The sequence below is a fragment of the Pogoniulus pusillus genome, chromosome 5 (genome assembly GCF_015220805.1).
Source record: "Pogoniulus pusillus isolate bPogPus1 chromosome 5, bPogPus1.pri, whole genome shotgun sequence".
NCBI lineage: Eukaryota > Metazoa > Chordata > Aves > Piciformes > Lybiidae > Pogoniulus > Pogoniulus pusillus.
The window spans coordinates 11,120,602-11,139,829 of NC_087268.1; the positions used below are offsets into that span (position 1 = coordinate 11,120,602).

Sequence of the window (19,228 nt, forward strand, 5' to 3'; positions counted from 1 at the left end):
AGGAATGGGGCAAAACAGATTCAAAGCTTGTTTTCCTAAATTCTGCATACAAGTGTAAAAGGAAATCCATAACATGATTGTGTCCAATTACGCTCATCCAGTTCTGTGGTATCTTTTGCTGTCTGGATACTGACCTTAGACCCAGTTATTTTAAAGCACTGCTGGCAAAGTTTAGAAAAACAACCACTCACAATAATAGAGATTAAAAATACGAAGTCCCTGAAAAGTTTTGTTCACATTTTCCTGCAGAGTTTTTTTTAATATAGCAGCCTTGCTTTTCACCATTTAATGGAATTGCAGCTACAACCTCTAGGTTTCAACTTTCTCTATTTCTATTTCCCCCCTTGCTTACAACAGAATCACAGAACTTTAGAGGTTGGAAGGGACCTCCAGAGATCATTGAGTCCAACCTCCCTGCCAAAGCAGGATCCCCTAGGGTAGTCTGCACAGGAACGCGTACAGGCAGGCTTTGAAAGTCTCCAGAGGAGACTGCACAACCTTTCTGGGCAGCCTGTGTCAGTGCTCCATCATCCTCACTTTAAAGAAGTTTCTCCTCATGTTGAGGTAAAATCTTCTTTGTTCCAGTTTGTAGCCATTGCTCCTTGTCTTATTGCTGCTGATCACAGAAAAGAAATTTGCCCCATCCACTTGACACCCACCCCTCAGATATTTACAGACATTGATGAGATCTCTGAGTCTTCTCTTCTCCAGACTGAACAGCCCCAGGTTTCTCAGTCTCTCTTCATAGGGGAGATGCTCAATTCCCCAGTCATCCCCATGGCTCTCATTGATCTACCTCACAGACCAACCATCTATGCCATATTTCCTGAGCTTTTCTGTGAGGATGTTGTGGGAGACAGTATCAAAGGCCTTGCTGAAGTCAAGGTATATGATACCCACAGCTCTTCCTTCATCTACCCATTTGGTCATGATGTCCTAAAAGGCTATCAGGTTAGTCAAGCAAGATCTCCCCTTGGTAAATCCATCCTGATAACCCACTTTTCTCCCATGTGGTTAGAGATGGCCTCCAGAATGAGCTGCTCCATCACCTTTCCAGGGGTGGAGGTGAGGCTGACTGGTTGCCTGGGTCTTCTTTCTTGCCATTTTTTTGAAGACTGGAGTGACACTGGCTTATTCCAGTGATCAGGCACCTCTCCTGTTCTCCATGACTTTTCAAAAATGATGGAGAAAGGCTCAGCAACAATGTCAGCCAGTTCTCTTAGCACTCATGGATGCAACCCATTGGGGCCCAGGGATTTGTGTGTTTTCAGTTGACACAAGTGCTATCTAACCCAGACCTGACTGGCTAGTGGAGTGTCCTCTTCTCTGCAGTTCTGCTCCCTTGCTTCCAGAGACTGAGGCTCCTGAGGGCTGGTCTTAGCAGTAAAGTCTGAGGCAAAGGCAGCATTCAGCAATGCTGCCATCTCTGCACCTTCACTTACCATGTCTCCCACATTGCTCAGTAGTGGAGCCACTTTCTCCTTGATCTTCCTTTTGTTACTGATATACTTGGAAAAGCTCTTCTTGTTTTCTTCCACCTCCCTGGCAAGACTCAGCTCCAAGAGGGCCTTTACCTTTCTTGTCGCATCTCAGTATTTCTGTAATCTTCCCACATTTTGTAAACCTCCTTTTTCTTTTTGATTTTTTTTTTCAAGAGATCTTTCTTTTCCATGTAGGTCTTCTGCTTCCCTTACTTGTTTTTTGGTTGGTTTTTTTTTCAAGGGAATAGTATAGATCACAGTTCCAAAATTACTCCATATATATATAAGAATTTGGTCCTTCCAGGTGAGGAAGTTAGGTAGTTTTGTTTTTGGCTGGTTGGTCAGTTGGTTTGTTTTTCCCTAACCCAGCATTCTATGTTCTATATCCCCTCTTACTTCCCTTTGGTAATTGATGTTGGTAATTTCCCCATATAGCTGATAACCTCTTAAAATTGCTTTTTGAAAATATTTGTTTTGCAGCCTACAGAGTGTTTTCTAAGTCAGCCTGAAGAAAAACAAGAGAGCACTGTAAAGGCAAAGAAGAGAAAGAAGGTATGAATGTCCCAGAGTGTGTCTGGGGACTGGGCAGTGGGTGTATGTGCTATTACAAGAACAGGAATTGGGACAGACCTGTCATGATGAGAAGTAGTATGGTCATAATACTGCAGCCTCTTTTAGAAATTCCTGCTTCTTTTTTTCACTTCACTCTCAAGATCCATTCCCAGCCTAAGTATGGCATTGTGTCAAGGTATGGCTGTTCAAGGGCTGTATATGTCTACACCCTCTGCTCATTCTACATGTCTACATGCTACATAGTGCTGTCTACATACTTTGCTCAAGACTTGTATGTGCCTATACCCCACTTACAAGTGTTACACACCAGGAAAAAGTAAATGCATCAAAGAAAGATGGAATTTCAGTCGCTGAAGAGTCTGCCCCATTTCATCAGTGTGGTCAGGCTGCAGCTGCTGTTAGGTCTTTTGAGCCAAGAATTGTCCTTGTTTGCTCTTCTCCTCATAGCATAAGTATATAAATAAATATTCCATATTGTCCTTCTGGCTGTGCTCCATCCTCACCCTCAGCAAAAAAACATGCTACAGTCAAGATGGAAATTATATGGCACCAGGCAAATGAATTGGCTTTTGAGACAGACTGTAAATTGTTGGCTCCCTCACAAGGCTGAGAGGTGGCCTTTCTGTATTATGTCAGGTTTCTTAATCATCCAGGGAATGGGAAGAGGGAAGAGTGAGGTTGTGCTTTAAACAGAGCTCTGACAGAAGTGACTGTGGTGCTTGTTCCACTGCTGCCAGAGCAAAAGCATCCTGTGGATGATTGGTGAACCAGACTTACCAAAAGGACCTCATTCTCAGGCAAACAATAGGCACTTGGTTACACCTCTTATTCCCATGGGGCTAGGCCACTAAAAGGACCCACACAGCCTGTCAAAAATCCATCAAGAAATATTTATCAGGTTGAGGTTCCAAACAAAATGCTCTCTCCAAAAATAAAGAAAAGGGAGAAAAAAAACCCAAACTTTGCTTTTTCAGCATCTGGAATTAATTGGAAGGAAAATAATAAAACCTGCTGCATGAGGAACATTTCCCCACAGCTCTGCTTCAAGGAAGACAATCTGCTCAGGTGTCCTTGCTCTTGCTCTTACACAGTTTCCCATTAATATTGGGCTTCTGCCCTCCAGAGTGCCATCATTTTCCTGAAGAAACCAAGTGGCTGAAGGAATGATGTAATGGTCCTTTGGAATGGTGTTTTATGCTGAATTACTAAGTAAAATGAACCTGATAGCTCTGTCTTGCTGTCTGCTAAACCAGGGGTGTCTACTTAGCTGTTGCTGTGAGGTGGTGTGGCTTCAGCAGCCACTGTATGGCTCTGCTCTGCTCTTTTCTGCTGCTGTTACAGGAGTATTTGGGGTGTATTAAGTATGAGAGAGAGATGGAGTGGTAAAGAATGGAAGAGTATCTGTGCCCTCCATTAAAATTCCTGCTGTAGCTCTCTTAAATTTGATGCCCCAGACCTTATCCTGCCAAACTTGCACTAAAGGTATCTACCACCCCTCCAAAGCTGCCAGAAATGCTTCCAGGTCAACCTCACCTCCATGAAATCTCACTTTGACTCAGAGATATGGTACCCTACTGCTCCATCCTAACCACACTCTCCTGCTTTTCACTGCTAAGTTTTTGCTGTCATATGTCCTTATTACAGCAAGTTCAGCTTAGCTTGCACAGCTGAGAAACATTCAGCTGGCCTTTCACAACTGAATCACTTCTAGTGAGAACAAGAGAGGCTTCACATTCTTGCCATTCTCTCCAGGCTTCCTCTATCCTTGAAAATCTGCTGGTTCCATAAATGCTGGCAGATCATACAGATAGTGGGAACCCTAAGCTATTCCACTCCCCCATGATCCGGGGGTTAAATTATGGGGCAAAATATAGCAACACCTCCACTTCAGTGAAAATTCAGACCTGTTCTTTGCTAACATTCCTAAGATGTAAACCACAATCATTATGAACTCATGTCCAAGCTCTAAAACACATTAGCTTGGTTTAAAACAGTTATACTTTCTGGAAGAACAAAACAGCTTCTGAACTCTTTCTGCCTGACTTCTAGTTTTGTGACCTGGTAACTTGCATTCATCACACTTGCATGATATTCTGTTAATACAGTTAACTATTCTTGTCCCCTAAAAGGGATAGGTAGTTACTCCGGAATATATCAATTCTAGTATATGACTTATGTAGCCACTCAATTCCTGATGTTATCCTTTAGAAATAATAATAAAACACATTATGAGAAGGAAAAAGACTTTTCAGCTTGGTATTTAATGTGTAACAATGGCAAAACTCACAAGCCCATCTTTCAGTTATATTTTTTCTTATGACAGCATTTCAGGTGAGTGCACAGGATTTATTTTCCTTTGGGCTCACAGTCCATCTCAACAGAAGTATCTGAACATCCTATCTAAAGTCTGTATTCCCATCATTCCCATTGTAGTATTACATTCCCATCATAGTTTTTTTGGTCGTTTTCCAAGGTGTTTCTCTAATTAAGGTGTAATTAAGGCAACATAACTGTATGAAGTTATAAAGGAACATAGTCTAAGAGTAAAATTCATAGAAATGCCATACTTATTCAGTTTATTGTTTGGGTTGTTTTTTTTTAAGAAGAAGAAAATTTCTGATATCCTGGAAAAATCCTCTCCAAAACCTGGTGTCCCTGCGGATCTACAGAATCTGCTTAGTCAATATTTTAGTGAGAACCGTTCAGTGATTGAAAAAGAGGAACTGAAGCTGTCAGGTAAGCCAGCCTATATTTAATAGCTCTTTTGTGTAATACTGTTGAGTTCTTTCTTTGCAGGAGAAAACCAATTTTTGAGAAAGGTTATGAGTTGCCCTTTGTTAGGAAAATGTTTTCTTATGCTGTGTATTAATCTGGTGGTTAAGGGCAGATGTTTGTTTCTTTGGAATAAATGTAAGTTCTCTTCAAGTTAGAGAAATTAAAAGAAGCATTGTTTAAATGTGTCCTTTTGTTGTAAGGTTTTTATCTCAGGAGCTTATTTTTCTAATAGAAATGACATTGTTCTTAATAATAACTTCCAAGGTGCTGAGATACTGAAAATATGTTTTGTGACTGGGGCTGACTCAGTAGAGACGCATAACAGGAGGGCTCACATCATTCTGACATACAATCATAGAATGGCTGGAGTTGGAAGGGACCTCAAAGATCATCTACTTCCAAACCCCTGCCATGGGCAGGGATACTTCCTAGCAGACCAGGCTGCTCAAAGTCTCACCCATTCTGGCCTTAAACACTTGCAGGGAAGAGGCTTCCACAACTTCTCTGGGCTACCTGTTCCAGTGTTCCACCACCCTCATTAAGAAAAAGTAAGGTACTTCTTCCTAATGTCTAATCTAAACACAGTTGTCAGATGTTGAATGAAACGTTTTTTTCAGGTAGTGGCATGAAATGAGATGGTAGTTTTAGTCTATGTGTAAAGTGACCAAGTTTCAATCATGATGAGTACCCTCTTCATTTCTTATGTTGCATCTCCAGTTAAGTTAGAGATAGAAAAAGCAAAGCAGAACAAAGGAGGATTAGCTTCTCTCAGTTAGAGATGAAGGCAGGACTGAACTTCTCTGCCTCTTACTCTGAAGACAGAGGCATTATCATTCTACAGATGCTGTCCATCATTTGCAGGCAGTGCTCACAAAGAGCAAATGGCTTGCTGACTAACCTTGCTTACAGCTTTGATACATCTCGAACTCTTAGTGACCTGTGGCCTTCTAATCCAGCAGTGGTTTCTCTCTTTTGATGTTTAAGCCTGTCTTTCTAGATAAATATGCTGCTCTCTAACTTCTATGATTCTAGGTTCTTTATTTCTCTGGGGCAGGCTCAGCATTCTTGTCGAATCAAGAAAACCTGGAGAGGTCCCATACAGATTGCTTTGATAAGCTTGTGTTAATTATTTTTAGACCTTAAGGGTTTTTAGAAAAATGATAAATGACTTTAGTTTTTTTCTTATTAAAAAAAAAAACCTTTGGGCTAGTGAAGTGACCCATTTCCAGATGGATTGGCTCTTGGGTTGGATGGAGAACATTGTTTATTTATTTTTGTGCTGGGAGTTGAAGGCATAGAGTGCCAAGGAGTTTATGAACTTCTACAGCTGTCAAGTCATTCACTCAAAGCACTGAGCAAATAACAAGCAGCCACCTGAGTGTTTTTGTTAACTAGTATGGTTCAGAAGGTCAGGCTTGTAGTGAGCAGGGTCTCTTGCCAGTCTGGAGCTATGCTTGTCTTTCCTCTCATTTCTGAAACTTTAATTTAACAGTTGTTGTAAGTATTCCACTGTTGCTGGACTGTTGGTGAAAAGTCAGTAGAACTTTAGAAACCATCTTCTAAGTTGTTCAGTCATTAATGAAACAATATATTCAGAAATGCAAAGCAACAGCAAAAGTATTTCGAGGTCGGCCTGTGCCAACCTCATGAGGTTCAAGGAGACCAATTGCAGGGTCCTGCATCTGGATTGGGGCAATCCCAAGCACCAATATAAGCTGGGCAGTGACTGGATTGAGAGCAGCCCTGAAGGAAAGGACCTGGGGGTGCTGGTGGATGAGAAGCTAAAATATGAGCTGCCAGTGCACACTTGCAGCCCAGAAATCCAGCTGCATCCTGGGCTGCATCAAGAGAAGTGTGGCCAATAGGACGAGGGAGATGATTCTCCCTCTCTGTTCCACTCTGGTGAGACCCTACCTGGAGTACTGCATCCAGTTCTGGAACCCTTAATTACAAGAAAGATATGGATGCACTGGAGTGTGTCCAGAGAAGGACCACAAGGGCTGGCACACCTCTCCTATGAAGACAGGCTGAGAGAGTTGGGGTTGTTTACTTTGGAGAGGAGAAGGCTCTGAGGAGACCTTATTGTGGTATTCCAATATCTGAAGGGAGGCTACAAGAAAGTCAGTAAGGGACTTTTTAGGATGTCATCTGGTGATAGGACTAGGGGAAATGGATCCTAGCTAAAGGAGTGTAGATTTAAATTGGACATTTGAAAGAAGTTCTTCACCATGAGGGTGGTGAGACACTGGAACAGGTTGCTCAGGGAGGTGGTAGAAGCACCTTCCTGCATGTTTTTAAGGCTAGGCTGAATGTGAGTCTGGGCAACCTGACCTAGTGAAAGGTGTCCCTGCCCATGGCAGGGTTGTTGGAACTTGATGATCTTTGAGGTCCCTTCCAATCCTGATAATTCTGTGATTCTGTGATTTTGCCACTGGATTAAAAGGACCATAGTGGGTGTGAAGAGCTCTCCTATGAGCACAAAATGCTTATGGAGGGGCAGCCTCTGCCCTTCTCCACCACTGTCAAGTGCATTTTCTAAACACATTGTTGAAAGTAAATCAGCTGCTGATGCTTCAGTTTTACACAGAATCACAGAATGGCTGCTTGGAAGGAACTGTAAGGATCATCGGGTCCAACCTTTCTAGGTGATAGTATGGCTTAAATGAGCTGGCCCTCCACCCTTTCAGGCTGAGTATTCAGGCTGTCCAATGTAGGCCAATTGACTGATTCCCTTGGGAGATGATTCCAATGTCTAACTGTTTTCATGGTGATCTTCAACATCACCTCCAAACCAAACCATTCTGTAATTGTTTGGGTGACGTACAAATGTATTCCACGGTAGGTAGGTTGAACAAACAATCTAGCAGCTGGACTTTAAAGCTGTTGGCTAAGACTTTTGATTGACTGGTGCAAAGACATATTAGTACTTCTCTTGAAGTATGTGATCACACCTCTGCAGCCCTACAGTCAAGTTTTCATGGCAGGAGAAAAGAAAGGAATTGCAATCAAGTTGAGAGGTGTTACTCTGATTGATGCATTCAAAGCTTCTTCATGAGGTGTAGATTGATCTTTGTTTCACAAATAGTGGTTTACTGATGATGGATTTTGACAGCGTTGTGATTTCATCACTGTGGTTATACTGCAAAGATAAATACTCCTCCTGCTGTTAAAAATTACTACATTTTTTTCTTTTATGTTTTCAGATTCCTGTTTTTTGGCAGCCAATGACCTCACCCACAGTTTTAATTCCTACCTGAAGGAAAGTGAGTTAAAACGTTGCACAGGATGAAAGTTGCATTAAAAACCATTGTTAATTAAATATTGTTGCAGTTTTTATCTGTAGCCTCAAATACTTTTAATTGTAAAACATTAACAAATGTAAGAGGCTTTTGTTTTCCTTTTTTTCATGACAGGTCTTGCGTTTTTTGGCTCTTTTTTATCACTTTCTTTTGTATCTAAATGTTTTAGGATTTTCTTTTAATTGCTTGGGACTATTTATCAGTAATTTATTGTGGCTTCATAAGTAGGTATATGTATTATCTTACAGTACACATTCTGCAGCTGTCTGCTGACATGAGCCAAGAGAGGTTTAATGCTCCTTTATATTTATAGAGAGCTTCTGGTCTGGTGAATGTTTCTTTTCAGTTGGTTTTCTTTGAAATAAATTGCCATATGTGACAAATCAAGACAATGGGCTTGTCACCTTACAAGCTGCTGACATTTGATGCTTATCTAATTTGTTCAGTTATGTGATATTTCTGTATTTTATTTATTTGGGGCATTTTCTTTTCCAGTTTCTCAGCCTAAATGTAAAACTGTTGCCAGAGACCCAGACCTCATAGGAGTCAGCATGTGTGTTCTTGCTGCTGGCTACCATTCATCATGTGCTCCTGTAATTGAAAATTGTGGCATGCAGCACTTTCTCTGAGCATGTACATGGCTTGGTTTGATGGTTGGCTTTTTTTCATTGCAGTCTGTCCTAAGTGGGCAAAACTCCGTAAAAACCACAAGGAGAAGAAGTCAGTGGTCATGCTGGTTATCTGCAGTTCTGCCCTTCGTTCCTTGGAACTCATCAAGTATGTCAACAGCAAATGTTATGTTGAGATTGGCAGGCAGTCAGTGGTTTTGTCTTGGAACCACAGACATAAGGCAAAGCTGGGACACTGTCCCCTGCTAGCCAGCAAATGCAGTAACTCAAACTGATGCAATGTTCCTCATGTCTTTAAACTGTGGGAGTGAGGTGCTTGGTTTTAGAGTGAAGTAGTTGCATGGAAATGTTCTTTAAAAGCAGAACAACAAGAAAATGCTCCCAATTTGGGGAAAACATGCAACGTGTTATACAAAGAACAGAGTAAACCAATGAAGTATTATGATCCACTACTAGAAATCATGACTTTGCACCAAAAGCAATGAGGACATGGTGTTCCAGGGCTTCAAGTGCCAACATATGCATCTGGCCTCACTGCCTCCAAGTCTGTTCCATATTCTCAGCTGGCTCGGGCTGGCAGAGATGCTGTGCAGAGATGACTATTCTCAGAGTTCCCTGTCCTCTTTTTTCCCCCTTCTGTATCTTCTTCCTTCTCGTTCCAGAAGCCTTGACGACTCTGAATTAATGTATATCTCACAATTTTCATGTTTGTCTTTGATGTCTTGAGCTCATTTCCTGTGATTATCTTTCACTGAAACATGAGATAGAGAGCTGGAAAGTTTAACTCTGTGCCACAGACAGAATCATATGTATGGCAGATGTGCCAGAACAAGTCAGGTTTTCCAACGAATGAGTTTGGATTAACTGGCTTTGGGGCAATCTCTGCAGGAGAGACTGCAGCAGCTTAGATTTTTCCCAGGAGCTGTGCTGCAGAAAGACCCTGTAAAATGTGCACCCACACACACATAGTCATTCATGGCACCTTGACAGGCTGGAGAGGTTGGTCCATGCCAACCTCAAGAAGTTCAACAAGACAAAGTGCAAGGTCCTGCAACATGAAAAAGAGATGGATCCGTTGGAGTGGATCCAGAGGAGGAACACAGACACAAATGAGCAGAGGGCTGGAGCACCTCTACTACAAGGACTGGCTGAGACAGCTGAGGATGTTCAGCCTGGAAAAAAGAAGGCTCCAGGGAGACCTTACAGCAGCCCCTTACATGGGGCCTACAAGAAAGCTGGAGAGGGACATTTTATAAAGACCTGTGGTGACAGGACAAGAGTCAATGGTTTTAAACTAGAGCTAGGTACATTTAGATTGGGCATAAGGAGGAAGTTTAGGAAGGACACTCCAGTTTAGGAAGGACACTGAGATGCTTGAGTGTGTCCAGAGAAGGGCGACGAGGCTGGTGAGAGGCCTTGAGCACAGCCCTATGAGGAGAGGCTGAGGGAGCTGGGATTGGTTAGCCTGGAGAAGAGGAGGCTCAGGGGTGACCTTATTGCTGTCTACAACTACCTGAGGGGTGGTTGTGGCCAGGAGGAGGTTGCTCTCTTCTCTCAGGTGGCCAGCACCAGAACGAGAGGACACAGCCTCAAGCTATGCCAGGGGAGATTTAGGCTCGAGATGAGGAGAAAGTTCTTCACTGAGAGAGTCATTGGACACTGGAATGGGCTGCCCGGGGAGGTGGTGGAGTCGCCGTCCCTGGAGCTGTTCAAGGCAAGGTTGGACGTGGCACTTGGTGCCATGGTCTAGCCTTGAGCTCTGTGGTAAAGGATTGGACTTGATGATCTGTGAGGTCTCTTCCAACCTTGGTGATACTGTGTGTGTGTGATACTGTGTGAAGTTCTTTACTGTGAGGGTAGCGAGATATGGAATATGTTGCCCAGAGAAGTTGTGGCTGCTTCGTCCCTGGAAGCACTGAGGACCAGCAACCTGGTCTGATAGGAGGTGTTGCTGCCAATGGCTGGGGGTTTGGAACTAGATGGTATTTAAGGTCTGTTCCTACTCCAGCCGTTCTGTGATTCTGTGATTCTATGCTTCTATGCCTGTATCTCAGTATCTAAGGTACTTTTAAATTAGAGTTAGGTGATCAGTCAGTTTTTGAGCTGTTAGCTGTGAAAGCACAGGCTGTAATTATTAAATATTATCTGAAAAGTTGTCTAAACAATATTGCCCCCTACTGATTTCTTCTACTGTGATTGTCCAGTTGTTGATCACTGTTGAACAAGAACGTACCTGGTGTTCAAAGTACAAGCAGGGGTCACTGGGGGGCTGTGTGTCTCAAGCATTTTGAGAAGTGCTAGTTAGTTTGACTTTGCTCCTGTGTGGCCTTAATCTTAGCCCTAATGTCTTTCCTTTTCCTTTTTTTTTTTTTTAATTATTGCTAGGTCAATGACAGCATTTAAAGGAGACTGCAGAGTTCTCAAGTTGTTTGCAAAGCACATAAAGGTAAGGGAGATGTTGAGATACTAGAACATGTCCAGAGAAGGGTGATGAAGCTGCTGAGAGGCCTGGAACACAGCCCTGTGAGAAAAGGTTGAGGGAACTGGGATTGTTTAGCCTGGAGAAGAAGAGGCTCAAGGGTGACCTCATTGCTGTCTACAACTACCTGAAGGGAGGCTGTAGCCAGGTGGGGGTTGGTCTCTTCTCTCAGGCAACCAGCAACAGAACAAGAGGACACAGTCTCAAGTTGTGCCAGGGGAGTTATATGCTGGATGTTAGGAGGAAGTTCTTCACAGAGAGAGTGATTTGCCACTGGAATGGGCTGCCCAGGGAGGTGGTGGAGTCACCGTCCCTGGAGGTGTTCAAGAAAAGCCTGGCTGAGGCACTTAGTGCCATGGTCTAGTTGACTGGATAGGGCTGGGTGCTAGGTTGGACTGGATGATCTCAGAGGTCTCTTCCAACCTGTTTGATTCTATGATTCTCTGATTAGAACAACTACGCAACTGATTAGTGTCCTGCCATTTTCTTTTTAAAGCATATATCAGTAGTGCCCTTCATATAGTGGTTCCTTTCTTTAGATAAGGCTTCTTTTGGTAACCAGTTGTTGCAGTTTGAGGAATCTGACCAGATACCATCTCCAGCAATTCTGGTGCAATCTTTTACAGAATGTAGATGCTTATGCAAATGCCATGTTTTAAAGACGTCTCATGTTCCTCTGAGGTCCTCATCCAGATGGCTTTTGCCTATCCAAATAGAAGGCTCACTCACATAGAATTGTAGAACCAAACTGCACCTTTTCATTCTGCCAGTTGGATGCCTGAACACTCAACATCCATACCTGTTGGAGAGCACAGATTATGGGAATGTTGGAAATAATTAGTGGACATTTGATTGTTGATATAAATAGCGTGAAACACACAAATGTCATATGCTTTAGTTCACCTTTTTTCCCACTGCCTTCATCTTAATGGAGTTTTGAGAGCTAATTCAAGTTTGTTAGTTCTCCAGACATTTCCAGAGAACTTTGTTTCAGTGCTGCAGGAATCATACTGTTCTCACATCCAAAAATAGTTGGTGCCAGAGCAGATTTTCAAAGTTGAAAATGACTGAGCTTCTGGAGAAGTGTGATGCCAAACTGACTGTTATGTTTCTTTAACTTTCTCCCAGATACATCATTTTGACAGCTTGAAGGGTGAAAAGCATTTGTTACTTGATGGTATTCTAGAAAGAGATCCTATGAGATGTTGAATTTACTTCCAGCCTTTCGAGAAGAAATCTTTTTAAAATCATGATTTTGTCTTTTGTTCTTCAAATTAGATCAAAGAACAGATGAATATGTTGGAGAAAGGTGTGTTCCACATCGGGGTTGGAACTCCTGGAAGAGTGAAAGCGCTAGTGGAGCAAGGTAGGAAAACAAGGGAGGTTTTCTGTGTAGGCATCTTATACTTGGTTTCATGGGAAGCAAGAGTTCTGTTGGTTTTGAAGTGTTTAGATCAACACAAATCTGTGGGTTTGAGTACTAAATTGTACAGTTCTGTTTCCCCACTTCTGCAGTGTCAGTCAAAATGAGGTCAAGATTCTAGTAGCTGATTTCATCATCACTTTAAGCTGGCATACATCAGTATTACCCAAGAAAGGCAGACTAATCAGGGACACTTCTAACTAGATTAGGCTGCTCACAGCCATATCAAGTCTGTTCTTGAATGTTTCTAGGGATGAGGCCTCAACCACATCCCTGAGCAACCTGTTCCAGTATTTCACCACTGTTATTGTAAAGAATTTCCTCCTTATGTCCAACCTAAATCTACCCTGCTCCAGTTTAAAACCATTGCCCCTTCTCCTATCTCTACGAGCCCTTCGAAACAGATATAGCTATAAGGTCTCCCTAGAGCCTTCTCTTCTCCAAGTGGAAAAGCCCCAATTCTTTCTACCTGTCTTCACAGGAGAGGTGCTTCAGCCCTATGATTATCTTTGTAGCCCTTCTCTGGACCCACTCTAGCAGGTCTGTGTCTCTATTGTGTTGGCCCCAGAACTGGACACAGCACTCCACGTGAGGTCTCACAAGAGCAGAGTGGCAGAATCACCTCAACAAGATGACCTTTGAGGGTCCCTTGCAACCCAATGCAATCTGTGAATCTGTAATAATTCCCCCTCACAGATGCTACCCATTTTATTCTCCCTTCCTGCTTGTGCTAGTCCAAGTGTCTGTCAGCTCAGTGAACTTATCCCAATTAAAACAAAACTGGCATGCACACAAAACCAGGTAATGAGCAGGCAGAGGTGGAGGACTTCCTCTTTTGGCAGGAATACTGATTTATGCTAATTGACAGTGATTGCAAAACCATGGTGTAAGATATAAAGCTCCAGGAAACCAAACACTGCAAGTAAATCAAAAGGAAATGATGGCAGAAGGCATTGTATCAATTGTCACTCTCAGCTCAGTGTAAACTTTCATGAGGGGTGATTTGATTTTATTCCTGTAATGAAATGATCCTCTTAAATCCTTTTTTCTCTTCCCAAATTTTAAATACTTTTACTAACTCAATAATTACAAAGCAAAACAAAGGACAAAATGACAAGACAATAAGGTGATTCCATTCCTCTTTCTATACACTGCCTTACTCTGACCGTGGTTTCTTGTTCATGGACCGGCTGTGGACTGGGACTCATAGCACTCTTTGTAGCAAAAAGGGCACAAGAGAAGCATGATTTTGTTGCTTCCTGTGCCTCAGACCAACATTAAATCGTTACTGCTTAGCACAGCATTGCCATGTTAGATGAAGGCAGCTTATACTGGGGACACAAAATGTATCATCTGATCCTAAGGTCTAGTTCTTTTATGACATCTTAACATTGCAGTATTGGGTCACTAGAGAATGAAGAGGAATCAAAAATTATATGAATCAAAAAATTCTATGAGCATCTTGCAGAAGACCAGAAAAAAGCAGGGGAACAGCTAGAGGGCCAGTTCAGAAAGGACCTTTTTCTTCTTTTGACACCCTTTATGTAGAGGATAAAGGAATTCTTCAGCAGCACCACTGACCTGACTGACATTCACGTAGCACCCAGTCCTGTAAATTGCTAGACACTCTCAACTCCCATTAGCAGGTTTCAGGCCTTGTAACTTACCAGCTCTTCATTAGCTCTGGAAATTCAGCTACTGTGGTTTCATCAAGAGGAAGCTTGAGGAATTATTTGCTGACAGGATGTTACCTCTTGACAAGCCTGACAAGTAGTTGTTCTGCTTTTGTGTTTATCTTCCCCGAGAGCATAGGACATGGGTACTGGAGTTTGCCGTGTCAATGCATTGATTTTCCAACCAGCAAATGTAGGACTTAAGTGTTCAAAGATAAGTTACCTAGGAAACAGACAGCAAAAGATGTTAAAGCTAAAAAGGACCCATTTTGATAAGCACAAGTCACAGTATCTCAGTAGTAAAATGTATGTTGCCTTTTTAGATGGTCTGTGCTTGAACTCCACAAAATACATGATTCTGGATTGGAACTGGAGAGATCAGAAACTAAGGAGAATGATGGATATCCCTGAGGTACTGTAGAAGCACCTGTATATGTTATAGTCTCTCTATTCATTACTTTTGATTCTAGTGCCCAGATCTTGGCCAGTAAGGTTTTATTTCTGTTAAAGCTGACTTCAGAGCTTTGGAAACACAAAGAAGTCAACATTTGACTGGTAAATCTGTACTCCCAGGCCTCAAAAATACCTCCTGAGGAAGACTTTTTCTATTTTTGTTGCCAGTCACAGCTGTGATTCCTCCTACAGTCGCGCTATGAATTTTTCTTCTTTATTCTAGATGGTTGTTCTACCTCTTTCCAGGAAGTTCTCAGTACGAGGACTTTCTGTCCTCAAAAACTAAGTAAAACTTTGGAGAAGCACTTGTTTCCATCTCAGAGTAAGATAACTTCCTGGGAGTAAATCAACAGACAGTTCTCCTTTTTTGGTTTTGTTTTTTTTTGCACAGAATCTCTTGGGGGAAAGAACTTAATTTTTGGTGTATATGCATTAAGCTGTTTTCACAAGTGAAATAAATCATCATGTATTAATCCTTCCCTGCACTTGTCTGTGCATATGAATGTGCTGTATTTTACAGTCCAGGATACACAAAGGTACATGTTCCTAAGAATCTCAGGTGAAATGCCCTGCGGACAAATACACTACAGAAAAATTTAAAACCCAAACATTAAAAAAAAAGGTCAGCCTTGCTTTTTGAGGCAAAGAGGCTCCCTCTTGTGGCGAATGCAAAAGGCTTTTTTGTATTTGAATTCTGTATTCTTTGCATGGGGTTTGCACTTAGCTGCAAGTGTTTGGAAGAACAGAGAACATGAATTCACAGACGCAGCAATGCAACAGGTGCTGGTTGAAAGGAGGATGATTTTTTAGGTCGACTGAAGTAAATCTACATTAAGCAGACTATAGGTGATCCACCTCAAAATCCTGGAGATTGCATTGCTAGAATTTGATTTTGGGCTGTTACAGACCTGAACTGTACTTTCAGCTCACATAGAATTTCATAGAATCATAGAACTGTTTTGGCTGGAAAAGACTTCTAAAATCATTGAGTCCAACCTCCAAGCCAAGACCACCATGGCCATTAAACCTTGGCCATTAAACAATGTCCCAGAGTGCCATGTCCACACATTTCTTGAACACCTCCAGGGATGGCAGCCTGTTCCAGAGCCTGACCACTCTTGCAGGAAAGATTTTTTTCCTAATATCAAACTTAAACCTCCCCTGGCACAATTTCAGGCCATTTCCTCTCATCCTATCGCCTGATACTGGAAGGGAGAGATCAACCCCCAGCCTCACTCCAGCTTCCTTTCAGGGAGTTGTAGAGAGCAATGAGATCTTCTCTCAGCCTCCTCTTCTCCAGAATAAACAATTCCAGCTCCCTCAGACACTCCTTGTAAGGGATCTTCACTAGCTTTGTTGTCCTTCTCTGGGCACACTCCAGCACCTCAATGCCTCTCCTGTAGTGAGGGGCCCAAAACTGAGCACAGTATTCAAGGTATGGCCTTGCCAGTACTGAGTACAGGGGCATGATTATTTCCCTACTCCTGCTGGCCACACGGCCAGGATGCTGTTGGCCTTTTTGGCTAGCTGAGCACACTGCTCATCTGCATGCCTGTCAAGGAATATAGGCAAAACATTGTGACTCCAGGTGTATTTTATTAAGACAAAATCTTAAGGCTTAGTTCAAGTGAAAATCAAGTAAGAAAGAATGTTACACATTCATTAGAGTGTTAGCACAATGAACAAACTAGTTATTGTGATTGCAATAGACACTTACCTGCAATTACATAATGGTAAATATAAGGTCTGACTACAGACAAGTCTTAAATCCTGAACTCGACTCAGGTACCACAACATACAGAAAGGTTTTGACCTCTTGAGCTATTTAAGTGGAGCATCTTGCAGCTATTTGGTGTGATGCAGACATCAGGCAGATTCCTGAATGTTATTTATAAGAAACAACAGCAATAAAAGATACCTTGGTAATGTTTTGGAGGTAAGGATCTTAACACAGTAGAAACCAGTAGAATGTTATGGCAACATACAGACTTGAACTACAGAGCACAGTCTTAGGGACTAGAGGATCTTACTCTTTTACTCACATAAAAATTACCAATATATGCTATGAATAGTCATGAGTTTTCTCAAAGAGAGGAAGTATAGTACCAACAGTGTAACTTACAGCATTGGCAGTTTGATGTACTAATTTCTTTCACCCTGTGTTAGTTGTGGAGGCAAAATTACACCCTTGAAATTATAAATGAGGCATGCTGACCTTTCTTCAGAGCAAACCTCAACTGTCAATAGTTTGGGGTTTTTTTTGCATATTTTAGGTGCTGCATTGCTAGATTTCATTGTAATTACAGCAGAAAGCTAGAAGAGCTGGAAGTGTGTGTCCATTCTACCTGATGGTTTTGTACCATGGAGAGTTAAGCGGAGGACACAGTGATACATTCTGATCAATACATGAATTTAAAAACACATCAATCTTTAGTGCCATGGTCTAGTTGATTGGATAGGGCTGGGGGATAGGTTGGACTGGATGGTCTTGGAGGTCTCTTCCAACCTGGTTGATTCTATGATTCTATGATTCCCACATGACATCCATGTCATGTGTGGTGCCCTGATCCAATACTCTCTCAGCTGCTTTAAAATCTCATTAGTTAATGCTGTAGGTTTGGTGGTGGTTTTTTTTTTCTCTTTCTGCTGTCTCCTGCTTAATTAATTCCTAACAATGGAGAGAAGGAAATCGAAAGAAAGCTCACAAAGAAACCAGAGGAGGTGTGAATGAGTTTGTCAGGCTCTGCCTTGGCACACCAAAGATATTCTAATGCATGAGGGTTTCAGTACAAATGTATTGTATACTTTCTGATGCATCCAAATGACAAAGCTTCCTGCTTTGAAAGCTATGTGTAAAGAGATGATGGCAGTACAGAGCTGCCTCAGTTCTTCATATTACCTGTTCATAAGATTCAGACGAGTTTTTTCCAAGAGAAAACCAGTATTGCATTGTCTACAAACTACATAAACACTGACCCCTGAGTAAGTTTCTGAGCTGTTAGCTGTGAAAGCACGGGCTGTAATTATTAAATATTATCTGACCCTTGAGTAAGTTTGAAAATACAGAAAATTTCTGTTTCTGGCTTCATGAAAGTAAAAAGTTTTGTGAGAAATGGAGTTGTGGCAGTTATTTTCACCCTCACGTAGCACTTTGAGTGTGGAACAGAAATTGATCAGGCTTTCATACAACATTTGTTTCTGCAAAGTGGAGGCACAGAAGGATAAAATCCAAAGATAAAACTTTCAAGTTATTTGTAAGAAGGCAGAGCGAGCTATAAGGAAACCCAGTGCTAGCCATGATGACATGTTCCTGCTGAAATACAGAGTCAATATTTACTCTTTAATACAACTGTCTTTTATCTTTAGATAAGCAATAAGTTGTAGCCATTTCCATGTTACAAACCAAAGTACATTCAAGCAGCACATGTAGACCTGACCTTCATGCTTATTTGTATTCAGGTGCCTCGGCCACACACAATGTGGTGGCTGTTGCAGTGCAGATCTGCTCTGGAAAGTCCCAGAGGGATTTTGCAGTCCAGGATGGAGCTATTTCTGAGGCATGCTTTATCAGTTACTTACCAGTGACAACTTGTCTGCAACCACATTAGATGGGACTTCAAGAGCTGTGATTGTACTTTAGGGTTGCAGAACAAATGGTAGATGTTTTACAAAATGGAAACGTTCTAGAGCTCAGGAGTTTGTATGGCAACCCCTTCTTTCATTTCTAATCCTATAGTAAGGTGCCTGGGTAAGTAAATAAATAAACAATGCTATTTAGCCAAAGCATTATCAGTAACTTTCTTTGCTTTCTTTCATTTTTGTTTCCTTCAGATAAAGAAAGAAACAATTGACCTACTAGAGATGAGCATTATAAAGCTGTGCAGAGAGGGGTCTTTGAAGCTGGGACTCTTTTAATGGTTTTACCATAGTGGGAATCATTTGCAGCTACTTTTTACTGTTACCTGGTACCTTGTGTGCATTTGACAGATGATAAACGAGTGATGGAATCCAGAATTCTGACTTGACATAAGTCTATCAATACAGAAAGGATGCATATTAGAACTTTTTCCTGAGTTGCCTTTCGTTTTAGTAGTAAAAGTGAAGTTTTGCTTGTAGTTTCAGTGCATTTTTTATTGCAGAAGATATATGATACTGAAATTAGGTGTAAATTGCATTCGCTGGCTAGATTTACTCCCATGTTATTTGTAAGACTTTGAAAATTAATAAACTTGGGTGTGAAAGTCTTTGTACAAATCAGTTTTCTGCTATCTCCCTCTTGCTGTCCCAAGGAAGACATTTACTTCTCTTGTGAGAGTGGTAATCTAGTTCTTGTCCTGAAGGGTTTTTGAAAAAGTAGTGTGAATTTCAGTCCTTGGTCAGAAATGTATTTTTCAGCCATCTGTTCCAGAGCTGGCCAGATGTGCTTTTCTGCCATTGCATGAT

At 41.7% G+C, this 19,228-nt stretch overlaps 1 protein-coding gene across 2 annotated transcripts in view; it reads left to right on the plus strand.

The window, feature by feature from the left end:
• Positions 1–19,039, plus strand: part of CMSS1 (cms1 ribosomal small subunit homolog) — a 41,238-nt gene extending 22,199 nt beyond the window's left edge. Inside the window, exons 3-10 of one of the 2 annotated variants that reach the window (XM_064143204.1) lie at positions 1,962–2,033; positions 4,661–4,790; positions 8,033–8,092; positions 8,803–8,905; positions 11,143–11,203; positions 12,515–12,602; positions 14,656–14,744; positions 18,617–19,039. In XM_064143204.1, the coding sequence (XP_063999274.1) occupies positions 1,962–2,033; positions 4,661–4,790; positions 8,033–8,092; positions 8,803–8,905; positions 11,143–11,203; positions 12,515–12,602; positions 14,656–14,744; positions 18,617–18,700 (687 nt within the window). In that variant the 3' untranslated portion in view covers positions 18,701–19,039. Of the gene's footprint in view, positions 1–1,961; positions 2,034–4,657; positions 4,791–8,032; positions 8,093–8,802; positions 8,906–11,142; positions 11,204–12,514; positions 12,603–14,655; positions 14,745–18,616 lie in introns of both variants that reach the window. The other variant, XM_064143202.1, reaches the window with a different exon arrangement.
• Positions 19,040–19,228: the final 189 nt, after the last annotated feature.